Source organism: Candoia aspera, chromosome 7 (genome assembly GCF_035149785.1).
Source record: "Candoia aspera isolate rCanAsp1 chromosome 7, rCanAsp1.hap2, whole genome shotgun sequence".
Taxonomy (NCBI): domain Eukaryota; kingdom Metazoa; phylum Chordata; class Lepidosauria; order Squamata; family Boidae; genus Candoia; species Candoia aspera.
In genome coordinates this window covers 56,586,057-56,607,346 of record NC_086159.1, presented here as the reverse complement: position 1 = coordinate 56,607,346, position 21,290 = coordinate 56,586,057, and the positions used below count along the sequence as shown (strand labels likewise).

General features: G+C 46.4%; 2 protein-coding genes across 7 annotated transcripts in view; both read right to left on the bottom strand.

Moving 5' to 3' along the window:
- Positions 1-1,613: 1,613 nt before the first annotated feature.
- LOC134501616 (guanine nucleotide-binding protein G(I)/G(S)/G(T) subunit beta-1) lies at positions 1,614-3,016 on the bottom strand. The gene has a single exon (XM_063309503.1). The coding sequence runs from the start codon at positions 2,883-2,885 to the stop codon at positions 1,863-1,865; it is 1,023 nt and encodes a 340-aa protein (XP_063165573.1). The 5' UTR covers positions 2,886-3,016; the 3' UTR covers positions 1,614-1,862.
- A 13,449-nt stretch (positions 3,017-16,465) lies between these two features.
- The window catches only part of ST7 (suppression of tumorigenicity 7), a 111,413-nt gene continuing 106,588 nt past the window's right edge, over positions 16,466-21,290 (bottom strand). For 3 of the 6 annotated variants that reach the window (XM_063309496.1, XM_063309498.1, XM_063309495.1), the window contains exons 13-15: positions 19,674-19,766; positions 18,348-18,487; positions 16,466-16,769 (exon numbers count right to left, since the gene is read on the bottom strand). In XM_063309496.1, the coding sequence (XP_063165566.1) occupies positions 16,674-16,769; positions 18,348-18,487; positions 19,674-19,766 (329 nt within the window). In that variant the 3' untranslated portion in view covers positions 16,466-16,673. Of the gene's footprint in view, positions 16,770-18,295; positions 18,488-19,673; positions 19,767-21,290 lie in introns of all 6 variants that reach the window. The other 3 variants (XM_063309497.1, XM_063309500.1, XM_063309501.1) reach the window with 3 other exon arrangements.

Below are 21,290 nucleotides of genomic sequence, written 5' to 3'. Positions count from 1 at the left end.
AGGTTTAGCTGCAAGCCAGCTTTTGCACTTTCTTCTTTCACCTTCATCATAAGGCTCCTCAGTTCCTCTTCGCTTTCAGTCATCAGAGTGGTATCATCTGCATATCTGAGATTGTTAATGTTTCTTCCAGTGATTTTAACCTCAGCCTTGGATTCCTCAAGCCCAGCATGTCGCATGATGTGTTCTGCGTACAAGTTGAATAGGTAGGGTGAGAGTATACAGCCCTGCCGTACTCCTTTCCCAATCTTAAGCCAGTCCGTTGTTCCGTGGTCTGTTCTTACTGTTGCTACTTGGTCGTTATACAGATTCTTCAGGAGGCAGACAAGATGACTTGGTATCCCCATACCGCTAAGAACTTGCCACAATTTGTTATGGTCCACACAGTCAAAGGCTTTAGAATAGTCAATAAAACAGAAATAGATGTTTTTCTGAAACTCCCTGGCTTTTTCCATTATCCAGCGGATATTGGCAATTTGGTCCCTAGTTCCTCTGCCTTTTCTAAACCCAGCTTGTACATCTGGCAATTCTCGCTCCATGAATTGCTGAAGTCTACCTTGCAGGATCTTGAGCATTACCTTACAGGCATGTGAAATGAGTGCCACTGTTCGATAGTTTGAACATTCTTTAGTGCTTCCCTTTTTTGGTATGGGGATCTAAGTTGATTTTTTCCAGTCTGATGGCCATTCTTGTGTTTTCCAAATTTGCTGGCATATAGCATGCATTACCTTGACAGCATCATCTTGCAAGATTTTGAACAGTTCAGCTGGGATGCCGTCGTCTCCTGCTGCCTTGTTATTAGCAATGCTTCTTAAGGCCCATTCAAGCTCACTCTTCAGGATGTCTGGCTCTAGCTCACTGACCACACCGTCAAAGCTATCCCTGATATTGTTATCCTTCCCATACAGGTCTTCTGTATATTCTTGCCACCTTTTCTTGATCTCTTCTTCTTCTGTTAGGTCCTTGCCATCTTTGTTTTTGATCATGCCCATTTTGGCCTGGAATTTACCTCCGATGTTTCTAATTTTCTGGAAGAGGTCTCTTGTCCTTCCTATTCTATTGTCTTCTTCCACTTCCGTGCATTGCTTGTTTAAAAATAATTCCTTATCTCTTCTGGCTAACCTCTGGAATTTTGCATTTAATTGGGCATATCTCCCCCTGTTGCCTTTTGCTTTCCTTCTTTCTTGGGCTACTTCTAGTGTCTCAGCAGACAGCCATTTTGCCTTCTTGGTTTTCTCTTTCTTTGGGATGTATTTTGTTGCCGCCTCCTGAACAATGTTGCGACCTTCTGTCCATAGTTCTTCCGGGACCCTATCTATTCAGTCCAGTCCCTTAAATCTATTCTTCACCTCCACTGCATATTCCTTAGGAATATTAGTGAGCTCATATCTAGCTGATCTGTGGGTCTTCCCTAATCTCTTTAGGTAAAGGTAAAGGTTTCCCTTGACGTAAAGTCCAGTCGAATCCGACTCTAGGGGGCGGTGCTCATCTCCGTTTCTAAGCCTTGGAGCCGGCGTTGTCATAGACACTTCCGGGTCATGTGGCCAGCATGACGACTCAGAACGCCGTTACCTTCCCGCCGAAGCGGTACCTATTGATCTACTCACATTAATGCACAATTTTAATCTCTTTTGCTATTTGTAGAACCCACGGTAATTCCTCTTTGAGAGAGAATTGTGCTCTTTGATTCAGCGAACAAGAGAGGTGGAAAGATCTTCCCCTTTGGTGGTGGGGCAGGAAATGGGGGGGGGGAGAGGAGGCAGGGAGGGGATCCAAGTTAGTATATTGAGTTGGATACGTTATTTCAAACTTTCAACTGTTGGAAAAGTTGTCCGGTCAGCGGGGAGTCCACGGACTGTCAGGCTTCAGTTCCAGATCTTGAGGAAGCTATCCCAGGATCCCGTTGCCACCGCCATGCCATCATCAGTCACCCCTAAGCAGCTGACACGGTTATCATGGCCAGCTAAGACACCTGCCCTGTCCGCTTTGAGCGTGTCCCACACGTTGCAGTTGAAGTCGTCGTAACCAGCGAGCAGGAGGCGCCCGCTCTTGGAGAACGCTACGGAGGTGATGCCGCAAATGATGTTGTCGTGGGAATAAACCATGAGCTCCTGGTCGGCACGGAGGTCGAAGAGCCGGCATGTGGCGTCATCGGAGCCAGTGGCGAACGCGTTGCCGTTGGGGAAGAAACAAATGGCATTGATGTCCGACTCGTGGCCGGTGAAGGTCTGCCTGCACATCCCTTCTCGGACGTCCCACAGCTTGGCCGAGGCATCGCAGGCACCAGACACAAAACACTTGGAATCAGGAGCGAGGGATAGGCTCATGACGTCGCCGGTGTGGCCGGTAAATGTAGTAGTTTGCTGTCCGGTTTCTATATCCCAGAGGGCGCAAGTGGTATCTCCAGAGCTGGTCACAATCTGATTATCATCCACAAACCGGCAACAGGACAAATAGCCTGTGTGGCCAGCCAGCTCACGGCTTACTCGGACATTGCCTTCACGTGTTTTTAAGTTGTAAATGGAACAAATGTTATCGAGTCCACCGCAGGCCACGTAGTTTCCGGAAGGGGCGTATGCGCAGGTCATGACCCAGGAGGAACGCAAAGGAATGGCGTGGACCTTGTTTGTGGTGTAGCTGTCCCAAATGATCAGCTTTCCATCCTGTGATGCACTAACCAGGAGCCTGGAATCAGTTCCCCAGTGCATTGCATAAATTTTGGCCAGGTGTCCCCGCAGTGTTCTTCTAGTACGCATCTGAATGCGACCCACGGGATCAATGTTGGCTGTGATCTGGGCCAATGTAGCGTCAGCACAAGCTTTCCTAGCATCTCTGATTTGGTTTTTTAGTTGCTCAGCCTCCTGGCGTAGTTGGTCAAGTTCACTCATCTTCCCGTGCTAAAGGTGTGCGGCTCTGACACCCCTCAGAAGCTTAAAAACCTTCCTGGGCGGCCGCGGCTCCTCCTCCTCCTCCTCCTCCTCCTCCGGCGCCCCCGGGCGACCCCCGCCGGCCCGGCTGCGCGGCCGCGGGCGACCTTCTCCCGGCGCCTCTCGCCTTCCCCGGCCGGGCGACGTGACGGGGCGGCGGGGCGCAGAACCACCGGGAGGCCGAGGAGGCCGCGCGGCTCCGCTCGCCCCGGCCAGGACCGAGCGGAGGAACGAGGGCGGCGGCCGCGGCGGCAACCACCGCAACGACGGCGCGTTCATGATCGGAACTACTGTCAGCTCCAGGTCTTGTTTTTACTGACTGTATAGATGTCCGCCACCTTTGGCTGCAAAGGATGTAGTCAATCTGATTTCGGTGTCCACCTGGTGAAGTCCATGTATAAAGCTGTCTCTTAGGTTGTTGGAAGAGAGTGTTTGTTATGCACATTGAGTTGTCTTGGCAAAATTCTATCAGCCTATGTCCTGCTTCGTTTTGTTCTCCCAGGCCATGCTTACCTGTAATTCCAGGTGTCATTTGACTGCCCACCTTAGCATTCCAGTCTCCCGTGATGAAAATATCTCTCAGGCGTGTTGTCCAGTAGGTGCTGCAAATCCTCATAGAACTGCTCTACTTCAGCTTCTTCAGCATCTGTGGTTTGGGCGTATATTTGGATCACTGTGATGTTAGATGGCTTGCCCTGAATTCGAATTGAGACCATTCTATTGTTTTTTGGATTGTATCCAAGCACTGCTTTAGCCACTTTACTATTAATTATGAAGGCTACTCCATTTCTTCTGTGGTCCTCTTGTCCACAGTAGTAGATCTGGTGGTCATTTGATGTGATGTGGCCCATTCCAGTCCATTTCAATTCACTGACGCCCAAAATGTTTATCTTTAATCTTGACATCTCACCAATAACCACATCCAATTTGCCCTGGCTCATAGATCTTACATTCCAGGTTCCAATGGTGTGTTGATCCTTAGAACATCGGATTCGCCGTTCACCACCAGCACCGTCGGCCGCTAGCCGTCCTTTCGGCTTTGAGCTAGCTGCGTCATCACGTCTGGGGCTAGTTGAACTCATCCTCTGTTCCTCCCCAGTAGCATTTTGACCATCTTCCAACCTGGGGGTCTCATCTTCCGATGGTATACTGACATATCTCTGGTTGTACTGATCCATTTAGTTTTCACGGCAAGAATATTGGGGTGGGTTGCCATTACCTTCCCCAGGGTTTGGATTTAGTCTGACCTCTCTGTCATGACCTTCCTGTCTTGGGTGGCCCTTCACGGTTTAGCTCATGGCATCATTGAGGTGCTCAAGCTCCAGCACCACAACAAGGTAACGATCCTTTGCTGTAGATAGATATAGATTGTCAGGGCCAGCCTCGCTCCGCAATAAGACACAGACTCACTTAATGGGTATTAAGGATTTCTGGTTTATTGGAATGATAGCTGACAGAACGAAAAACGGGAACGGGGTAGGTAGGTGGGGGTGCCCCTTTTATACCCTCCTGTATTGCCCCGGGCTTCCCCACCCCTCAATGCCCCGATCCCTCTTGATTGGATCCTTGATGGCTGCGTGGGCGTTTTCCCCGGTGTCCTCTTTGTCTTCCAGCAACGGTCGAGTTCTTCGGGGCACCATGTGCTCCTTATCTTCACTCCTCTGACGTCCCTCTTTTCCGGGGTTGATGGGATCATGGGTGTGGGTGTCCTTGGGTGCTTGTTTAATCCCTGATTGGATTATCTTCTTCCCCCTCTTCCTAAATGATCATGATCCACGTTGTGAGGCTCTTTGTGCCTTGCAACGAGGTCATGACATGCTGCCCCCCCAAAGATGTTCTATGGTGCTGGTTTCTCTGGGTATGCCTCATGGAACTGTCTTGTCAGTTGTCTAGCCATGACGTGTCGTGCCTGGACCCACTCTGGGTGTGAGAAATGTTTCCATCTCACGAGGTATTGGAGTGTTCCTCTTTGCTTTCTTGAGTCCAGTATTTCTTTTACTTCAAAATGTTGTTGGTTGTCTATCATTATGGGTGGGGGTGGAGGTTCTTCCGTATGCCATTTGGATGTGCTCGTTGGTTTCAGTAGTGCACAGTGAAACACTGGGTGGACCCGTCTCAAATTGTAAGGCAGTTCCAATTTGAACGTCACTGGGTTGATTACCTGTATGATTTTAAAAGGTCCGATGAATTTTGGTGCCAATTTCTTCGAGGGTTGCGAGGTCTTTATGAACTTAGTGGAGAGGTAGACCCTATCTCCCACTTTGTAGTTCGGTGCCTCCGCCCTGTGGTTGTCCGCATATTTTTTGTACGTTGTTTGTGCGTCTGCTAGGGCCGTTTGGATGATAGGCCAGGTTGTTGCCAGCTGTGCCGCCCAATCGTCTGGTGAGCAGGGCAGGGTTTCGGGTTGCGGCAATTCTGGTATCGGTACAAAGTCCCTTCCATAGACCACCTTAAAAGGGGTGTGGCCAGTGCTCTGGTGTACCGCGTTATTATAGGCCACCTCTGCAAAAGGTAGTAGGTCTACCCAGTTGTCCTGTTGATAATTTATGAATGCCCTTAGGAATTGTTCAAGTGTTGAGTTAAGGATCTCTGTTGATCCGTCCGTGTTTGGATGCCACGCAGTGGACAGTGCTTGCTTGGTTCCGATTAGTTTTACAAATTCCCGCCAAAACTTTGACGTGAATTGTGTGCCTCTGTCGGTCACCAACCTGTAGGGGGCGCCGTGAATCCTGTATATGTGTGTTAGGAATAAACGTGCCAGCTGTTGTGCGGAGGGGATAGTCGCGCACGGGATGAAGTGTGCTTGTTTCGAAAAATAGTCTTTTACCACCCATATCACCGTTTTTCTTTGGCTGGGTGGGAGGTCCACAATGAAATCCATGGAAATTTCTTCCCATGGCCGGGAGGGGCTGGCTACCGCCTGTAACAGCCCGTGGGGTTTCCCTCCTTTACGTTTGGTGGTAGCACATATGGGGCAATTGCTTACGTAGTCTTTTACGTCCTTTCTGAGGTTTGGCCACCAAAATTGCCTCCTTGTTAGGTGGAGGGTTTTTACAAACCCAAAATGCCCTGCAGATTTGTCATCGTGCGCTCTGTGTAAAATTTCTCCCTGCAGTGATTCGGGCACGTACAAAGCTTTCTCCTTCCAGGCGATGTTGTCTTTGAAAGATACATGTTGTTGGTTATTCTGCAACCATGTATCTTGCTGTAGTGCTTGTGTGAGTCTTTGTTGCCAGTTCGGTGAAATTGAGCGTCGCCTCCGATCGCTCCCCGCCGTTCGTGCTGGCGTGCGCTGATTCCTTGTCTGGCTCCGCGTGACAGCTGGGCAGCCGAGCTGTTTCTCGGTCCATACTGTTCCTACGATGTCGGAGGCTTGCGTGTCGTCCTGTGGTCGTCGGGAGAGGGCGTCTGCCAAGAAGTTTTTCTTGCCCGGTATGAATTTCAGCGTGAAATTAAACCGGCTGAAAAACTGAGCCCATCGCACCTGCTTCGGGCTGAGCCGTTTTGGCGTGCTGAGTGCCTCCAGGTTCTTGTGGTCCGTCCACACCTCGAAAGGGCAGGAGGCCCCCTCCAGCAGGTGTCGCCACGTTTCCAAGGCTGTTTTTACTGCAAACGCCTCCTTTTCCCATACGTGCCATCTCCGCTCCGTCTCGGAGAATTTGCGGGAAAGGTAGGCGCAGGGCTTTAGGTGGTTGTCGGAGTCCTTTTGGAGCAGGATGGCTCCGATGGCGAAATCGGAGGCATCTGCCTGCACCACAAAAGGCTTGGTGGGGTCGGGGTGCTGTAGCACTGGCTCAGCTGTGAAAAGGGTTTTCAGTCTCTCGAAAGCCGTTTGACAGTCAGCTGTCCAATTCAGTAGCGCCCCCGGGTTCCTCGATTTGCGCGTGTCCCCCAAGCCCTTAGTTTTTAGCAGGTTAGTTAGGGGCAATATAGTCTCTGCCAGCCTGGGCGTGAACCCCCTGTAGAAATTAGTGAATCCCAGGAGGCTTTGCAGCTGTCTCCTTGTGCGTGGGCGTTCCCACGCCAGGATGGCTTGGACCTTGCTGGGGTCCATTTCTATCCCTTTAGCAGAAATCCTATACCCTAGGTAGTCAATTTGTTTTTTGTGAAACTCGCACTTGGAGAGCTTTATAAACAGCTCTGCCTTGCGAAGTTTCTTGAGCACGTCCTTTACCAAGCGTTCGTGCTCACGTTCTGTTTCTGTGTAGATCAATACATCATCCAGATAAACCAAAACCCCCTTAAAAAGGTGGTCACGCAGGACCTCATTAATTAACTGCATGAATACCCCCGGTGCCCCTGCCAATCCGAAAGGGAGTACTTTATATTGAAACGCCCCCAATGGGCAATTGAAAGCAGTCTTCCACTCATCCCCCTCCCTTATCCGTATGCGGTAGTAGGCTTCCCTTATGTCCAGTTTGGAGAATACCTTACCCTTTACCAAGTGGGACAAAATGTCCTTTATTAAGGGTAAGGGGTATTTATTTGAAATGCTTGCTGCGTTTAACCCGCGGTAGTCTGTACAGAGCCGCAATGTCCCATCCTTTTTCTCGCGAAAGAGGACTGGCGCTCCCACTGGAGAGTTCGCTGGCTCAATGAAACCTCTCGCCAGATTTTTGTCTATGAAGTCCCTTAACGTAGCTAGCTCTCGCTGGGTCATAGCATATATTTTTGGTTTGGGTAGGGGTACCCCCGGGACCAGTTCAATGGTACAGTCCGTCTTTCTGTGGGGGGGGAGTTTGTCCGCCTCTTTCTCACCGAAAACATCGGCGAACTCCCCGTATTTGGTTGGCAGTCCCTCTGGCAGAGCTGTCTCTGTGTGTTCTGCAGTCGTCGTCGCCCCCCCCATGGCTGCTCGGGGAACCTTGTCCCCTGACGGTGCTTGGTAGCACCCGTCAGCAAACTTAATCTCTCTGGTTCTCCAATTGATGACTGGGTTTTGCTGCACGAGCCATGGGATCCCCAGTATGAGTCGGGGTTGCCCCACCGGTGCCACGATGAAAGCCAATTTTTCCTCGTGGCTGCCGAGCCGTAGCGCGGTTTTTCCGGTGTATTGGGTGACCGGGCCCCCTCCCGCTGCAGATCCATCTAGCTGCGAGAACACCATATGGTGCTGAAGTGGATAGCAGCGGAGGTCGAGTGCGGCTGCCAGGTCAGGGTGCATGAGGCTTTTGGAGCAACCTGAATCAATGAGTGCCCAGACCTTTTCGGTTTTATTTCGATGGGTGAGGGTGACACGGACGTAGAGGGTGGGGCATTCCTCACTCACCCCTTTGTCGCAGCGCCTGTCAGTGTTCTCCACCTGTCCTTCGGCGCCCCTTAGGCCAGGTGGTTGTCGTTTCCCGCCGCCTCATCTGGGTTGCTGTCCTCCCCCTCCGAACTGTAGGGGTCGTGTCTGCGTCGGTACTCCCCCTTTGCTGCTGGTCGCTTTCTCGGCGCTGGGGTTGGTGCTGTTTGTGCCCTCCTTGGGCTCTCTCTGGGCGTCGTTTTGGGGCATGCGGCTGCTTTGTGGTCTTCCCTGCCGCACGTGAAACATTGCCCTTTTGCGAAACGTCTGTCCCGTTCCTCCCTCCAGGGTTGGGGTCTCGCCCTCACCTGCCTTGCGCTGGTGCGTGGGGGTCGCGCTGTCGCCATCTGTTGCGTTTCCCTCCTTGCGTGGAGGAACGTGTCGTGGGCGTTCTCCGCTTCCGCTGCCAGCTGGATCCACCCCGTGAGGGAGCTGGGGTTGTCGCGGCCAAGTGCCCACCGGAGGACGTTTAAGTTGAGTCCATGTTTGAACTTCTCAATCAGTGTCGATTGAGACCACGTGTCTACTTTTCCGGCTAGGGCTTGGAACTCCATGGCATACTCAGCCACGGAGCGCGGGCTTTGTCTAAGTGTCTCTAGCGCCCTTTTTGCCTTTTCTTGCTCCAGGGGGTCCCTGAAGTGCCTTTCTAGTGCCTGCAGGAATTCAGTGCTGTCCTGCAGCGCCCGGGCGCCGGATTGGCACAATTGGACGTACCAATCGGCGGCCCGCCCTTTTAGTTTTATAGCCAGGGCATTGATTTTGCCCCGCTCAGTTCTGAAGCAGGGACCCCATTCTTCGAGGTAGTACCTCGCGTTAGTTAAAAAGAAAGAAAGTTTCGAGGGGTCCCCATCGAACTTTATGCCAAAGTCTTTGGCGGGTGTCCTGGTCTGGCTCCTGGCCCCCTCTGCGTCGTGCCTCGGGCTCTGCCGGAGCTGCTGCGGGTCGGGGTGTCTCCGGTTCTCTTGCGGCATTGGTGCCTCTCTCTGGGTCTCCTCGCAAGGTACTCGTCCCCTCGCTCGGGGGGGAGGGCGGGGGGTTCTCCCTCGGTCTGCCTCCTGGCTCCAGGCTCCGCCGTCGCCATCGCCGCCCGCTTGGTCGTCCCTCCGCCTCTCAGCCTGGCGCATCTCCCGTCGTGGGGTGGGCTCCTGGGGCCGGACGCCGCCGCCGCCGAGGTTGTCCCGCCGTCTCACGTCCGGGCGCGCCTCCGCTCGTTGGGTGGCCTCCTGGGGTCGGGTCCCGCCGTGGTCGCCGCCGTCCGCTGGGTCTCCACCCCGCCTCGCCTCCTGGTGCGCCTCAGGTCGTCGGTTGGGCTCCTTGGGTCGGGTTCCGCCGCCGCCGCCGTCCCACTCGCCCTGCCGCCTTTCGACCGGGGTTGCCTCTGCGCCTCCTCCGTCGCGGGGTCCCTGTGCCACCGTCAGCTGTTGGAGCATCTGCCGCACCGCCTGCATCCCTTCCTCCAACGCGCCGAGCCTCTCCGCCATCCCTGGCGTCCCGCCGGGGTTTTCGCCGCTCCGCTCGCCCTCGCCGTTGGCCGTGGTAGAGGACGGGTCGTCCCTCGATCCCGCCGCGGTGCCAGGCGCGCCCTCGCCTTCGAGCGCCCAGGGTGGCGGTTCGTCTCGCGCCTCCGTCGGGGTTGCCTGTAAGCTTGGAGAGGGTCCCCTCGTCTCGCCCCCGGTGCCTCGCGGGCTCCGGGGCGCCGGGGTGGGTCCCTCCCCCGCTGCTTCCCCCCAGCTGGGTTCCATACCTACCGGGGCGTTGCATCGCCCGGACCTCAGCTGCATCCCGCCCTGCGAGAGCGGGGCTTCGTCGCCGGGCGCCGAAGGGTTGCGCCGCCTCGGTTCCTGGTTCTCCATGCCTGGCTGGGTCCCTCACAAACGAGTTGGATAGGTACCAGGTGGAAAAAAAATTTTTGGGGGTTCCCGTTTTTATGTCTGGGCCAGCCTCGCTCCGCAATAAGACACAGACTCACTTAATGGGTATTAAGGATTTCTGGTTTATTGGAATGATAGCTGACAGAACGAAAAACGGGAACGGGGTAGGTAGGTGGGGGTGCCCCTTTTATACCCTCCTGTATTGCCCCGGGCTTCCCCACCCCTCAATGCCCCGATCCCTCTTGATTGGATCCTTGATGGCTGCGTGGGCGTTTTCCCCGGTGTCCTCTTTGTCTTCCAGCAACGGTCGAGTTCTTCGGGGCACCATGTGCTCCTTATCTTCACTCCTCTGACGTCCCTCTTTTCCGGGGTTGATGGGATCATGGGTGTGGGTGTCCTTGGGTGCTTGTTTAATCCCTGATTGGATTATCTTCTTCCCCCTCTTCCTAAATGATCATGATCCACGTTGTGAGGCTCTTTGTGCCTTGCAACGAGGTCATGACATAGATACTATTTTAAAAAATGTGGTATATGTGCACTTCAGTTTTACTTTTTTATGAAAGCAATCTCAGCAGTTTTCATGGGTGCTGATCAACTTGGGACAAGTGTGAGCCAAATGAAGTCAAGCATATCTGGATCAACAAGTGGAAGCTGTGGCCAATGGGGCCTATGCCCAGTTTTGCTTAGTGCACCAGTTGCAGCATTACCTGGGACAGGAGGACCTGGTTGCAGTAACTCTCATCGCCACCCAGTCGGACTACTGTAATGCACTCTATTTGGTTCTGCCCTTAGAAAATGTAATGGGAAACTACCATTGGTCCAAAATTCTGTGGTCCACATCATTTTGTTAGCACATTAAATCAGTTTTGTGAGCTTTGCATTGGTTGCCAGCTGGTTTCCAGGTCCAACTTAAGGTACTAGTATTGACCAATAAAGCCCTGTATGGGTTGGTATCTCGGTTATCTTCAGGACCACTTACTCCTGTCAGTATTGGTCCAACCAGTTAGATATACAAAGGAGAAACTGCTGTGAATGCTGCATTTTGACATGTTTGGGGGACAGATAAAGTGGTAATGTCAACATTGTGGATCAGCCTGCATGAGGAGATCGGACTGGGTCCCTTTGTTAGTCTAGTCTTTTGGAAGTTCTTGAAGACTGAATTGTTTCGGAAAGCTTTCCCCTGATGTTAATGTTGCTATGTTTATTTTTGTTTATTTTATTTGTAGTTTATGTTGTATTTTTTATGTTTATGTTTTAGTATTTTTGTAGTTGCTTATTTCTGCCATAGATGTTTTATGTAAGCCACTGAGCATCCCTTGATTGCAACAGCATAGAAATATGTTTAATAAATAAATAATAAAATAAGCATATGAGATGGTGCTCATTATGGTACAGACAGAGATGTTGTATGAGTTAGGGTGGCTCTGTTTGTAGTCATTTAGTGGAGTGCAGCACTGCATATTCAAGCAGAACATGTGCCATAGCAGGTTCACAGGCCTCCTGCTGTTACCAAATAGATCATGGATGGGTAACATGATTTATACTAAAACCAACCATCATGTTCTATAGGCTGGGGAATTACATAAGGTGAAAAACAAATAGTGCATCCAACTTAAGAAACAGTCACACGCTGTAAGAGAATGCCACTTTACCCAAGAGTTTTCACCTATTTTTGCCCTGAGTGGGGGAGATTCTTTATACAACCACTGATTGGAGACACAGCATCATTACTCTATGCTGGTCTTTTTCTCTGGCGTAGTAATGCTTTTTTTCTGGTAGATTCTCTTCATACACTGCCAAAATTGCAAACATAATTTCAGTGGCAGGGACCTTGTGATGTTCTGGGCTGTGCTAGATGTTTTGACACCCTAATGATTATAAATGTTTCAGGTGCTATTCTATGCCTTGATAAGATTACTCATAAGTGCTGAACATTCAGATGTGCAAAAAACTGGAAAGGGCTAAAACATGGAAAGGTAACAAAAGAGTGACTGGAAGCAAAAATCACATATACTTTGTTTTTCCATCCATGGGATTCCTGGTTATTGTGTGGAAGCCGTGTGTGTGTGTGTGTGTTTTATCCATTCAATTGTGTCCAATTCTCAGAGACTGCCTGGACAAGTCCCTGCAGTTTTCTTGGCAAGGTTTTTCAGAAGTGGCTTGCAATTGCCTGCTTCCTAGGGCTGAGAGAGAGTGACTGGCCCAAGGTCACCCAGCTGGCTTTGTGACTAAGGCAAAACTAGAACTCATGGTCTCCTGGTTTCTAGCCTGATGCCTTGACCACTAGACCAGACTGGTTCCTTCAACACTCTTTTACTTGTACATAAAGTACTGAGTATTTTCTCGTTATTTTGCTAATAAACTTGGACTTGAACTTTGAGTAGAAAGCCAGTTGTATTAAGGAATACAAGATGAACTTTATGATGGAAATGTAATGCAGGTGATGTCTGGCATACAGTACGTGATTTGGGCTTGTTCTATAGTTTGGTTTTGGTTAATGTTTGTATGTTTGTTAATATGATTTGGGATGAGAAATAAGGTTTAAAAACGTTAATATAATGTTGAATGAAATACTGAAAACTTGAAATGTATCAGTTTATGAAGGACTTCATTTTCATCAAGCATAGAGTATAATCAGCAGCGTCCATCGGGGGTTAAAAACAGTCTAGTTTGTAGTTGTAGCACAGCAGTTGAAACCCCATCCTTTGTACCAGTGTGCACCGTCAACACCCACAAAAGGAACGGGGCTTTAATGTTGCTGACCCAACTGCTATTTTGATTTCTTTTAGTCCCCCACCACCACTTCCAATGCTCTAAAGGCAGTTCTTCATTAGAAAGAAACTGCTATTTTAGATTTAAATCCAGAAGATGTGCGTTGACTTGTTTTTTCACTGGCTTTTTACCTATGTAAAGACCAGTCTGTATGATTATGATCAAGAGATAGTTAAAAATGGTATGGCTTTTATATGTCTTTTATGATTTTTTAATTTTTTTTAAATACTATTTGCATGTTTTGTGTTTGTTTCTTATAACAGTAAAACAATTTAAGAGATTTTACTAATTTTTAACAAAATACTGATAAAAACTTAGCTTGCATTCAGGATGAAACTCAAAGTCAGAGTCACAAATTGTGTTCAGGTAATGAAACAATTTATTTTTAGGCTACATTGATTTGGGGGACTGTATTGATTTTAAACAATGAATTCTGGAGATAGTTGGATTGTGGTTTTCAGGTATTTTCACTGAGTTGGATCCAGATAATAAAGCTACATGCGTTATTTTGCAAATGCCTATAATTCCCAGAATACTATACAGTAGATAACATTTCATATCTATACAGGTACATTAATGGAAATGCTTAATACCATATTCATTGCCTTTTGGAAAGAGTTTTGTTTTCAGGTTAAGACAATTGTTCCTAATATTTACCAATAATATTTTGAGGGCTTTCTAGCAGAATATGGCAGCAGGAGTGATGTCAGCTAATGCAAATGTAAAAGTATTGATCCATACCTAAAATTACCACCAGCACCGGCTCTATTACATAAAGTTAGTACAGTTAATTAGCATTTACTCATTGGCTTTTCAACCTAACAGTTTTAAAATCTAAATGCAGGGTCTCTAGATTAAAATAGTGCTTTTCTTTGTCTATTGTCTGTCTGCTGCTGGTGATATTTCTCACATACCCACATAATGGGTCTCCTTTGTTCCTCAGTTCTTCCGCTTGCAGCTGTCCATCACTAAGCAGTTTCTTCTTCAGACATCCTAAATACTTCCCGCTGGGTTTTATCTGCCCGCCCCCCTCTCTACACTACCCTGCAATATAATTTCTATCACAAGAAGCCTCATTTCTTCTCAGCTCATAACTTCATGAGGGAAACCTCCTTTCATTGTGTTACTAAAGGTGACCTGTTTACTGACCAAATTTTGGCAGCCATAATAGCCTTTTGTGTCAAAAACCTGTTTGTGTGCCTGTCTTTCCAATTCTAATTGCCAGTTACGTATTTTCTGACAACTTTTACCTCATTATTTGATATTCTGTCTCTTTTGTGAGCTATCCTTCTTGATTCCTAACTTCTGATCTCACACTTGGCACATTTCCTGTACACTCACTGTTGTAGACATCCTTTAATTTTTTTAATCTTCAGAATCAAAAGTATAAGCCTGATAATCTCTGAAGGGCCTATTGGTTTTGCTGCCATCACCAAACCCTTTCCTGGTTTGGAAATTCCTTTTTCCCCTATTCTTTGTATATATGACCTAACATGACTCAGAAATAAGGGAAGCTACAAAACACCACAGTCCCCTTGTGCTCATGTTTAAACAAGGAAATGGCTTAAGCTTAGTTTATAAACCAGTTCCCTTAACATCACTACACCATTTGATTTGTCCTTCCCCAGTGACTGATGGACCTGGCAGGGTTTCAGAGGGAGCTGGGGTTATATCAGAGGATCTGCTGCACGGTCCCGTAGAGGCCCTGGCTGTTGCCTGGAATAGGGAGGTGGACAGGGCCTTGGATAGGATCGGACCTGTGTGGCCTCTCTCGCCCCATCGAACCTGACATTCCCTGTGGTTTATGGAGTTGAGGGTTCTGAAGAGGATTAAGAGATGCCTAGAGCACCACTGGAGGAAGAGAAAGACCGAATCCGACCGTACACAAGCTAGAGCCACTATTAAGGCCTACCTTGTAAGAGTGGTGAAACAGTATTTCTCCACTCTTATTGCATCTGCAGAATGCCGCCCGACGGCCCTGTTCAAGATCACCTGATCCCTTTTGGGGAAGGGGGGTTCAGAAACCCATTTACAGGGCCAGGCTGAGTTTGCTGGGCATCTGGAGGATAAAATCGCTCAGATTCATTCTAAGTTGCATGGCAAGTGTGTAGCAGGGTCTGGGGAGATGCCTAGGGAGTGGACTTGCCAGGTTATCTGGGAATGTTTGATTCTGTTGGGCCTGAGGAAGTGGACAGGGTTCTCGGGTCTGTAAATGCCACCACTTGCCAATTAGTTCCATGTCCTTCCTGGCTAGTAAAAGCAGCTTGGGAGGTGACAGGTGACTGGGTCCAGGCAATGGTGAATGCATCTTTGGGGGAGGGAGTGTTCCCGGCAGCCTTTAAAGAGGCACTGGTGCGCCCCCTCCTCAAGAAACCATCACTGGACCCTACCATTCTGGGCAATTTTCGTCCAGTCTCCCACCTTCTCTAGAAAGGGAAGGTGGTTGAGAAAGTAATGATGTTGCAGCTCCAGTGGGTTGTGGATAAAATGGATTACCTGGACCCTTTTCAGTCAGGATTCAGGCCCGGTTATGGGATGGAAACAGCCTTGGTTGCACTTACAGATGATCTCTGGCAGGAGCGGGATGGAGGCAGTGCATCCATCCTGGCTCTTCTTGACTTAGCGATTTTCGATACCATCGACCATAGTATCCTTTTGGGCTGGCTCAGGGAGTTGGTGGATGGTTTGGTTCTACACTGGTTTGCCTCCTTCCTCCAGGGCTGGTCCCAATCGGTATTGATAGGGAGCAAGAGATCTGGCCTGCAGCCCCTCCTTTGTGGGGTGCTGCAGGGTTCGGTACTCTCTCTGCTCCTTTTTAACATCTACATGAAACTGCAGGGTGAGATCATCCGTTGCCACAGGATGAAGTATTATCAGTACACTGATGATGCTCAACCATACATCCTGGGTGATGTGAGGCTGTGGCCACCCTCTTTCAATGCCTGGAGGCTGTGGGGCCTGGATGAAGAACAACAGGCTTCAACTGAACCCTGGTAAGACAGAGTGGCTGTGGGTTGAGGGCTCCCAGGTATCTGGGAACTTACCATCTTTGGTTCTGGATGGGGTTGCAGTGCCTCAGACAGACCCGGTCCAGAACCTGGGGGTTCTGGACTCATGACTCCTGCTCGAAGAGCACGTGGCAGCCGTGGCCAGGGGAGCCTTTGCACAACAGTGTTGTGTGCCAGCTCCAGCCCTTCCTGGATCAGGAGTCCCTCCGAATGGTCACTCATGCCCTGGTCACCGCCTACATAGACTACTGTAATGTGCTGTACATGGGGCTACCCTTGAGGAGTATCCGGAAGCTGCAGGTGGCCCAGAATGTGGCTGTTCAGGCAGCCTTGGGAGCCCCAAGGGCGGCACATATAACACTACTGCTGCGCAAGTTGCACTGGGTACCAGTTTGCTTCCAGGTCCAATTCAATGTCTTGGTTATCACCTTTAAAGCCCTACATGGCATGGGGCCAGGTTACCTGAGGAACCGTCTCACCCTTGCTACATCGACCCATCCCACCTGGTCAGGCAAAGAGGACATGCTACAGACCCTGTCCATGAGGCACTGCTGATTGGCAGGGTCCAGGAGGAAGAAAAGTAAGATTAAATCGTTGCAATACACAAAAGTTTATTTTTTTTTGTTTTGTTTTTTGAAAGCAAAATAGAATCAAACATCAATGTATTTTGTACAACAAAAAATGTATGATAACAGACAATTCATGAAGAGCTTAAAACGGGTTCTCTTTTAAAAAAGAAATCATGCTTTCTGGTAGTCAACAGGAAGTTGGCACAGAAAATATCATGGCAGTCACTGAGAACTGTTTTCCTTTAGATCCTTGTTAGCTGATGCCAGAGACTGGAGGGCAGGATGCTTTCCACTTTTTCCATCACAAAGTTCAAGGGAGCAAAGAGAGTACTAAGAAACTGCAAAGAAAAGAGAAGGCCAATTGAATCAGTCAAGTTATGGTTATCTGATCTGTACCACTCACCCTGTGAATAATATACATCGTTTTTCATATGAAATAATTGTTAATGTATTTAGTTGAGTTTAAATCAATATACTAATGTAAATATTGTTTAAGCTGTGGAGCAAAACTTAATACAACTTTTCTATAAATCATACACTCTAAAGGAAATTGTTTAGGGTTCAGACATACTTTGATGGATGATTTAAGTCTTCTAAGATGAGGTTCTTCCTCAACTCACTGGGGATTTCTTTTCTATCATGACTGGGTTCTCCAGTACTGCCTGTTAGCCTCCTCTGATGACTTTGGTTTAATCATGATCTTAATCAGGTCTTGCTTAGTTATACCATTAAGCTTTCTCACAATGTTTGCAGCTTCATTAAGCAGCTCATCCTCATCTTAGACATGGTCATCTTTCCCAAGAATGTTGTTCTGGTTCTCCCCTCTTTATGTTATCTCTTGGCCTTTCATCTCTCTTATGGTGCTGTTTAGGCAACTTCCAGAATCCTTAACTCTGGAGCAGCATTCCCCTTACTTCTGAAGGACATCAGGGTAGGAAAGGCTGCTGTTGACAGAGGCAATCAGAATTTTTTTTGAAAATAAAGAATAGTTTGACAGGGATTCTTGAGAATATGGTGATAGACTAGCCAGAAATTGAACAAATACTAAAAATAATAAACAGCACCTGTCAGATCGTAAGAGCAACGTACTGATAGGGCTGCAATAGGACGTAAAGTAATAACAAAATTAATCAGCTTTTTTTTAAACTCTTCATTTAATACTAAAAAATGGAGTGAAAGAATAGCAAGAGCAGGACAAGAAAATACATACTCCTGAAATTCCCTTGCTTAGGTAACCATTAAGTCTGGATTTATTTTAGCTCCTGTGAATCTGGCTATTTAGTAACAGTACCTTCGTTTGTATTTTATCTGGCTTATTTTTTCTTTACTGTGTTGTAGCATTTCACTTACTGTTTCTATTGATTAGATCTGATCTAATACATGTTCACACACAGTGTTTTTTCTCTTTTAATTTAAGCTGCCCAGACTAGTTAAGGAGCTGGCTGGCCTCGAAATCAAATTAAACATAATAAAAATCTCACCTTAAGAACTGTTGACATAATGCTGGTTATAAACATTGTAATAAAGAATACGTTAACATGTGATCTCAACTACTCTGCACAGGTGTGGATGTGCGTTTTAAATGCTCCTGTCCTAACACACACTTAAAAAGTGATCGTGTTTCTCTGAATTAACCATACATTTTTATTCATTTCATTTGAAATGATGTGTTCTCCCACTGGAAGACTACTGGTTGCAGCTTAGTGACATTCCAAATCAAATCATGTGCCCCCAATTCATTTCCAAAATACAGTGACAAATAATGATTCGTAAAGGGCAGTTGCCACATGACAAAGAAAAAACCATTACTGTTGTGCTTGCTGATTAAAAACTCTTGTCCCATTTGATTCATTCATTTACTCACCCCACCCCTTGATCTGCCCCAAAGTGAGCAAGCAGGAGGAGATGCTACTCACTGCTTTTGCAAAAACTCCCATTAGCTCTGGGAACTGATGTGTCAGAAGGGCCAACATAGCCGTGAAAGAACATAGTCCAGCAGTGAACAGAATAAAGAATGGAAGCTCTTTCTTGGGGTAAACAGAGACTTCATGAAATGCTGCCAAGAAGATAATAAGGAAAAAAAAATAAGCAAAACACTGTTTTAAGCAAGGTTACAGACTTTGAACCGACCTGGTCAAGTTTCCTCAAGTTATTTTTATTATAAATTTCCATGATTCTTAGAATTAATTTTATATTGCACTTTGTTTTATACTGTTTGTAATTAATTCAGCATATTTTTATTGTATTAAGCTAACAACAAAAAGGAAAATATGCATGTAATAGAGTTAATAAAATAATGCAACATCAAAGTTTGTAAAGAGACGGGACCTGGGAGTTTATCTCAAGAACAAAATAACCCCTGACCAAATAGCTCAAATGTTCTTTTCCTTGCCTCTTTTTTATTAAAAAAAATTAAAATTGTTGACAGGCTATACTTAATGGTTTTTTGCTAATTATTAATTCATATGTTTTGTTAATATTTATATAACACCTAGTTTGATATATGTGTCATTTCACTACTGTTATTTTTGTTTGTTTAAGAAGCAACACACACTGTTGCAATCTAGATAATTTCACATTAAAGATCCCAGCTTGAATCTCTTTCTGTTTTGTTAAGAAAACTTTTGTCATTGGGTGTTCTTGACTAAATGCTTGCTGGCCAAGTCATGAACATGTCAAAATAAATTTAGCTGCCTCCTTCACAAGTGGGCAATATGCACATTTTCTGCATTAACAATAATTACAAAAAACAAAAATTACAATTACTATATATATATATATATATAATGACAATAAACAATCACAGCTTTTTAATGAAAAAATATAATTGGAGATCCTCGAAATCTTATTTGTAGCACAAACTGAATCAATTCCAGCTTCAGGAACCAACATCTTCCCTACCCAAAGTTGCAAATATAAAAACAATCAGTTATGTCTAATTTTAATTCTAAGTTAGCAGGGGAATGAACTGTTAAGTCTAGAAAATCTGCCTTCCAACTTTCAATTTGGGAGTACTGATGACAATGTAACACTGGGCTCATAATCCAACTCAAACCTGGTTGCTATGTCCCAGGCAGTGACAGACTTCTGCAAAACTGAAGATAGATAAACCTCATACTCCATTCTGAGATTAACTGGAAAAACCTTTATAGCAGAAACCTTTCTTGCTTGTGAGGCCAGTCATAGACAAATTGTTTATTCTTGCTTACTTGGAGGTAAAACCAGAAAACTTTCAAACTTACATGGAAGAAGTTCTCTATCTGCTGTTTCTGTACAAATGGGATAAGGATAAAAAAGGTGCCCTTTTTCCAAAGGATAAGGGATCATTCTGAAAGCTAAAGAGAAAGAGAAACAGGTTTTGAAGATTACAGGCCAACCTCCAATTTAATGGCCTCCAGATATGTGGCCTTTCAACTCCCATAATCCCCAGCCAATATGTCCAATGATAAGTCTGCGTTTGGTTGAGATTATGGGAGTTTAAGTCCACTATACTTTATGGTTAGGTAGAGTTCAATGCACTTCCACTGAAGTTTTCAACTTCTCTTCAACGTTGCTATATAATCCACTTTGTTTCTGAACAGTTAATGTGATTTCTATCTGCTTATCCATAATGTGTCAGAAATCACATTCCTATACAAATAAACTGAACAGATATGTGGTATGTTTAAGAATTGGATTTTCCTGCCTTTAGAAGGAAAGAACATCTAAAATTGCTTTGTAAAATAATATGGCAAGGGAGGATAATCAAATATGCACTGCATCTTATACATGCCTATTGAGAAGTTAAGTCCCATTAATTACAATGCATTTTATCCCCAGGAAAATGTATATAGACTTCCAGTCTTAGGGGTGGTAGGGATATTTAAAACTTTAAGAGGATTTCATGGATGTTCTCACAAAATTATTGCATGGGAGGTGGGTCACCCTTTTATAGAACCATTACCATGGTCAGCAGATCCAGTTATAAAGTACCTTATTTCTCAGAAGCCAAACTAGTTAAGTTAAAAGAAAAAAACCTTATTCAATAATTGGAAGTATAAGACAGAAATGTGATATGAACTCCAAAACATATGCATGCATGCAATTCCCCCATCCCCCAATTTGAATTCAAAGTTTTCTACTTTAGCATCCATTTTATAGAAGCCATTTGGAAACTTACAGAAATATACTCAGAAAAACAAACCGACAAACATCTATACACTTGCACCAAAGAAGACGACAAGATACACAGTACAACCACCACTACCTCATCTAAATCCTTCACACAGCTAACTTTTTTCTAGGTGTGTTCATCAAAATGAACAATGAGTCGCAACCACCGTTTGTATGTGGGCTCCAAAGAATTCTTAAAAATAAAGATGTGACTAGAGATAAGGGCTTTTTTCTGCAGGATAGCAGCCTTCTATTTAATAACAGGCATAATAAATTTTAAATCTTTAAAAATAATTGGAAAGTGCAAGAAGCTAACAGCAGCTAGAAATAGATGCACGTGGACAGAGTGGAAGCCATAAGTACTACACGAGGACCTGGGATTGCACTTCTAGAACCATGTGTTCCTCAACATCTCTCCTAGAAATGGTGCATTATAAATAAAATGTAACCACAGATACATGCTGTTATACTTGTTCCACTATACTTCTTTGATGCAAATTAATATTAGAGTAATATTGCAAACATTTGTATTAGGGCTGTGCAGTGCTTCATGTTCAATCCTTGCCGATCCCGGAAAAAATGGCTGGTTTAAAGTATTTGCAGACTTTTATATTGCTGGGCACTCCAAATAACCTTTTGGAAACAGAAAGGCCATGACAGTATACAGTATTTTCCCCCATTATTTCCCCCCGATTATCATTGCCTTC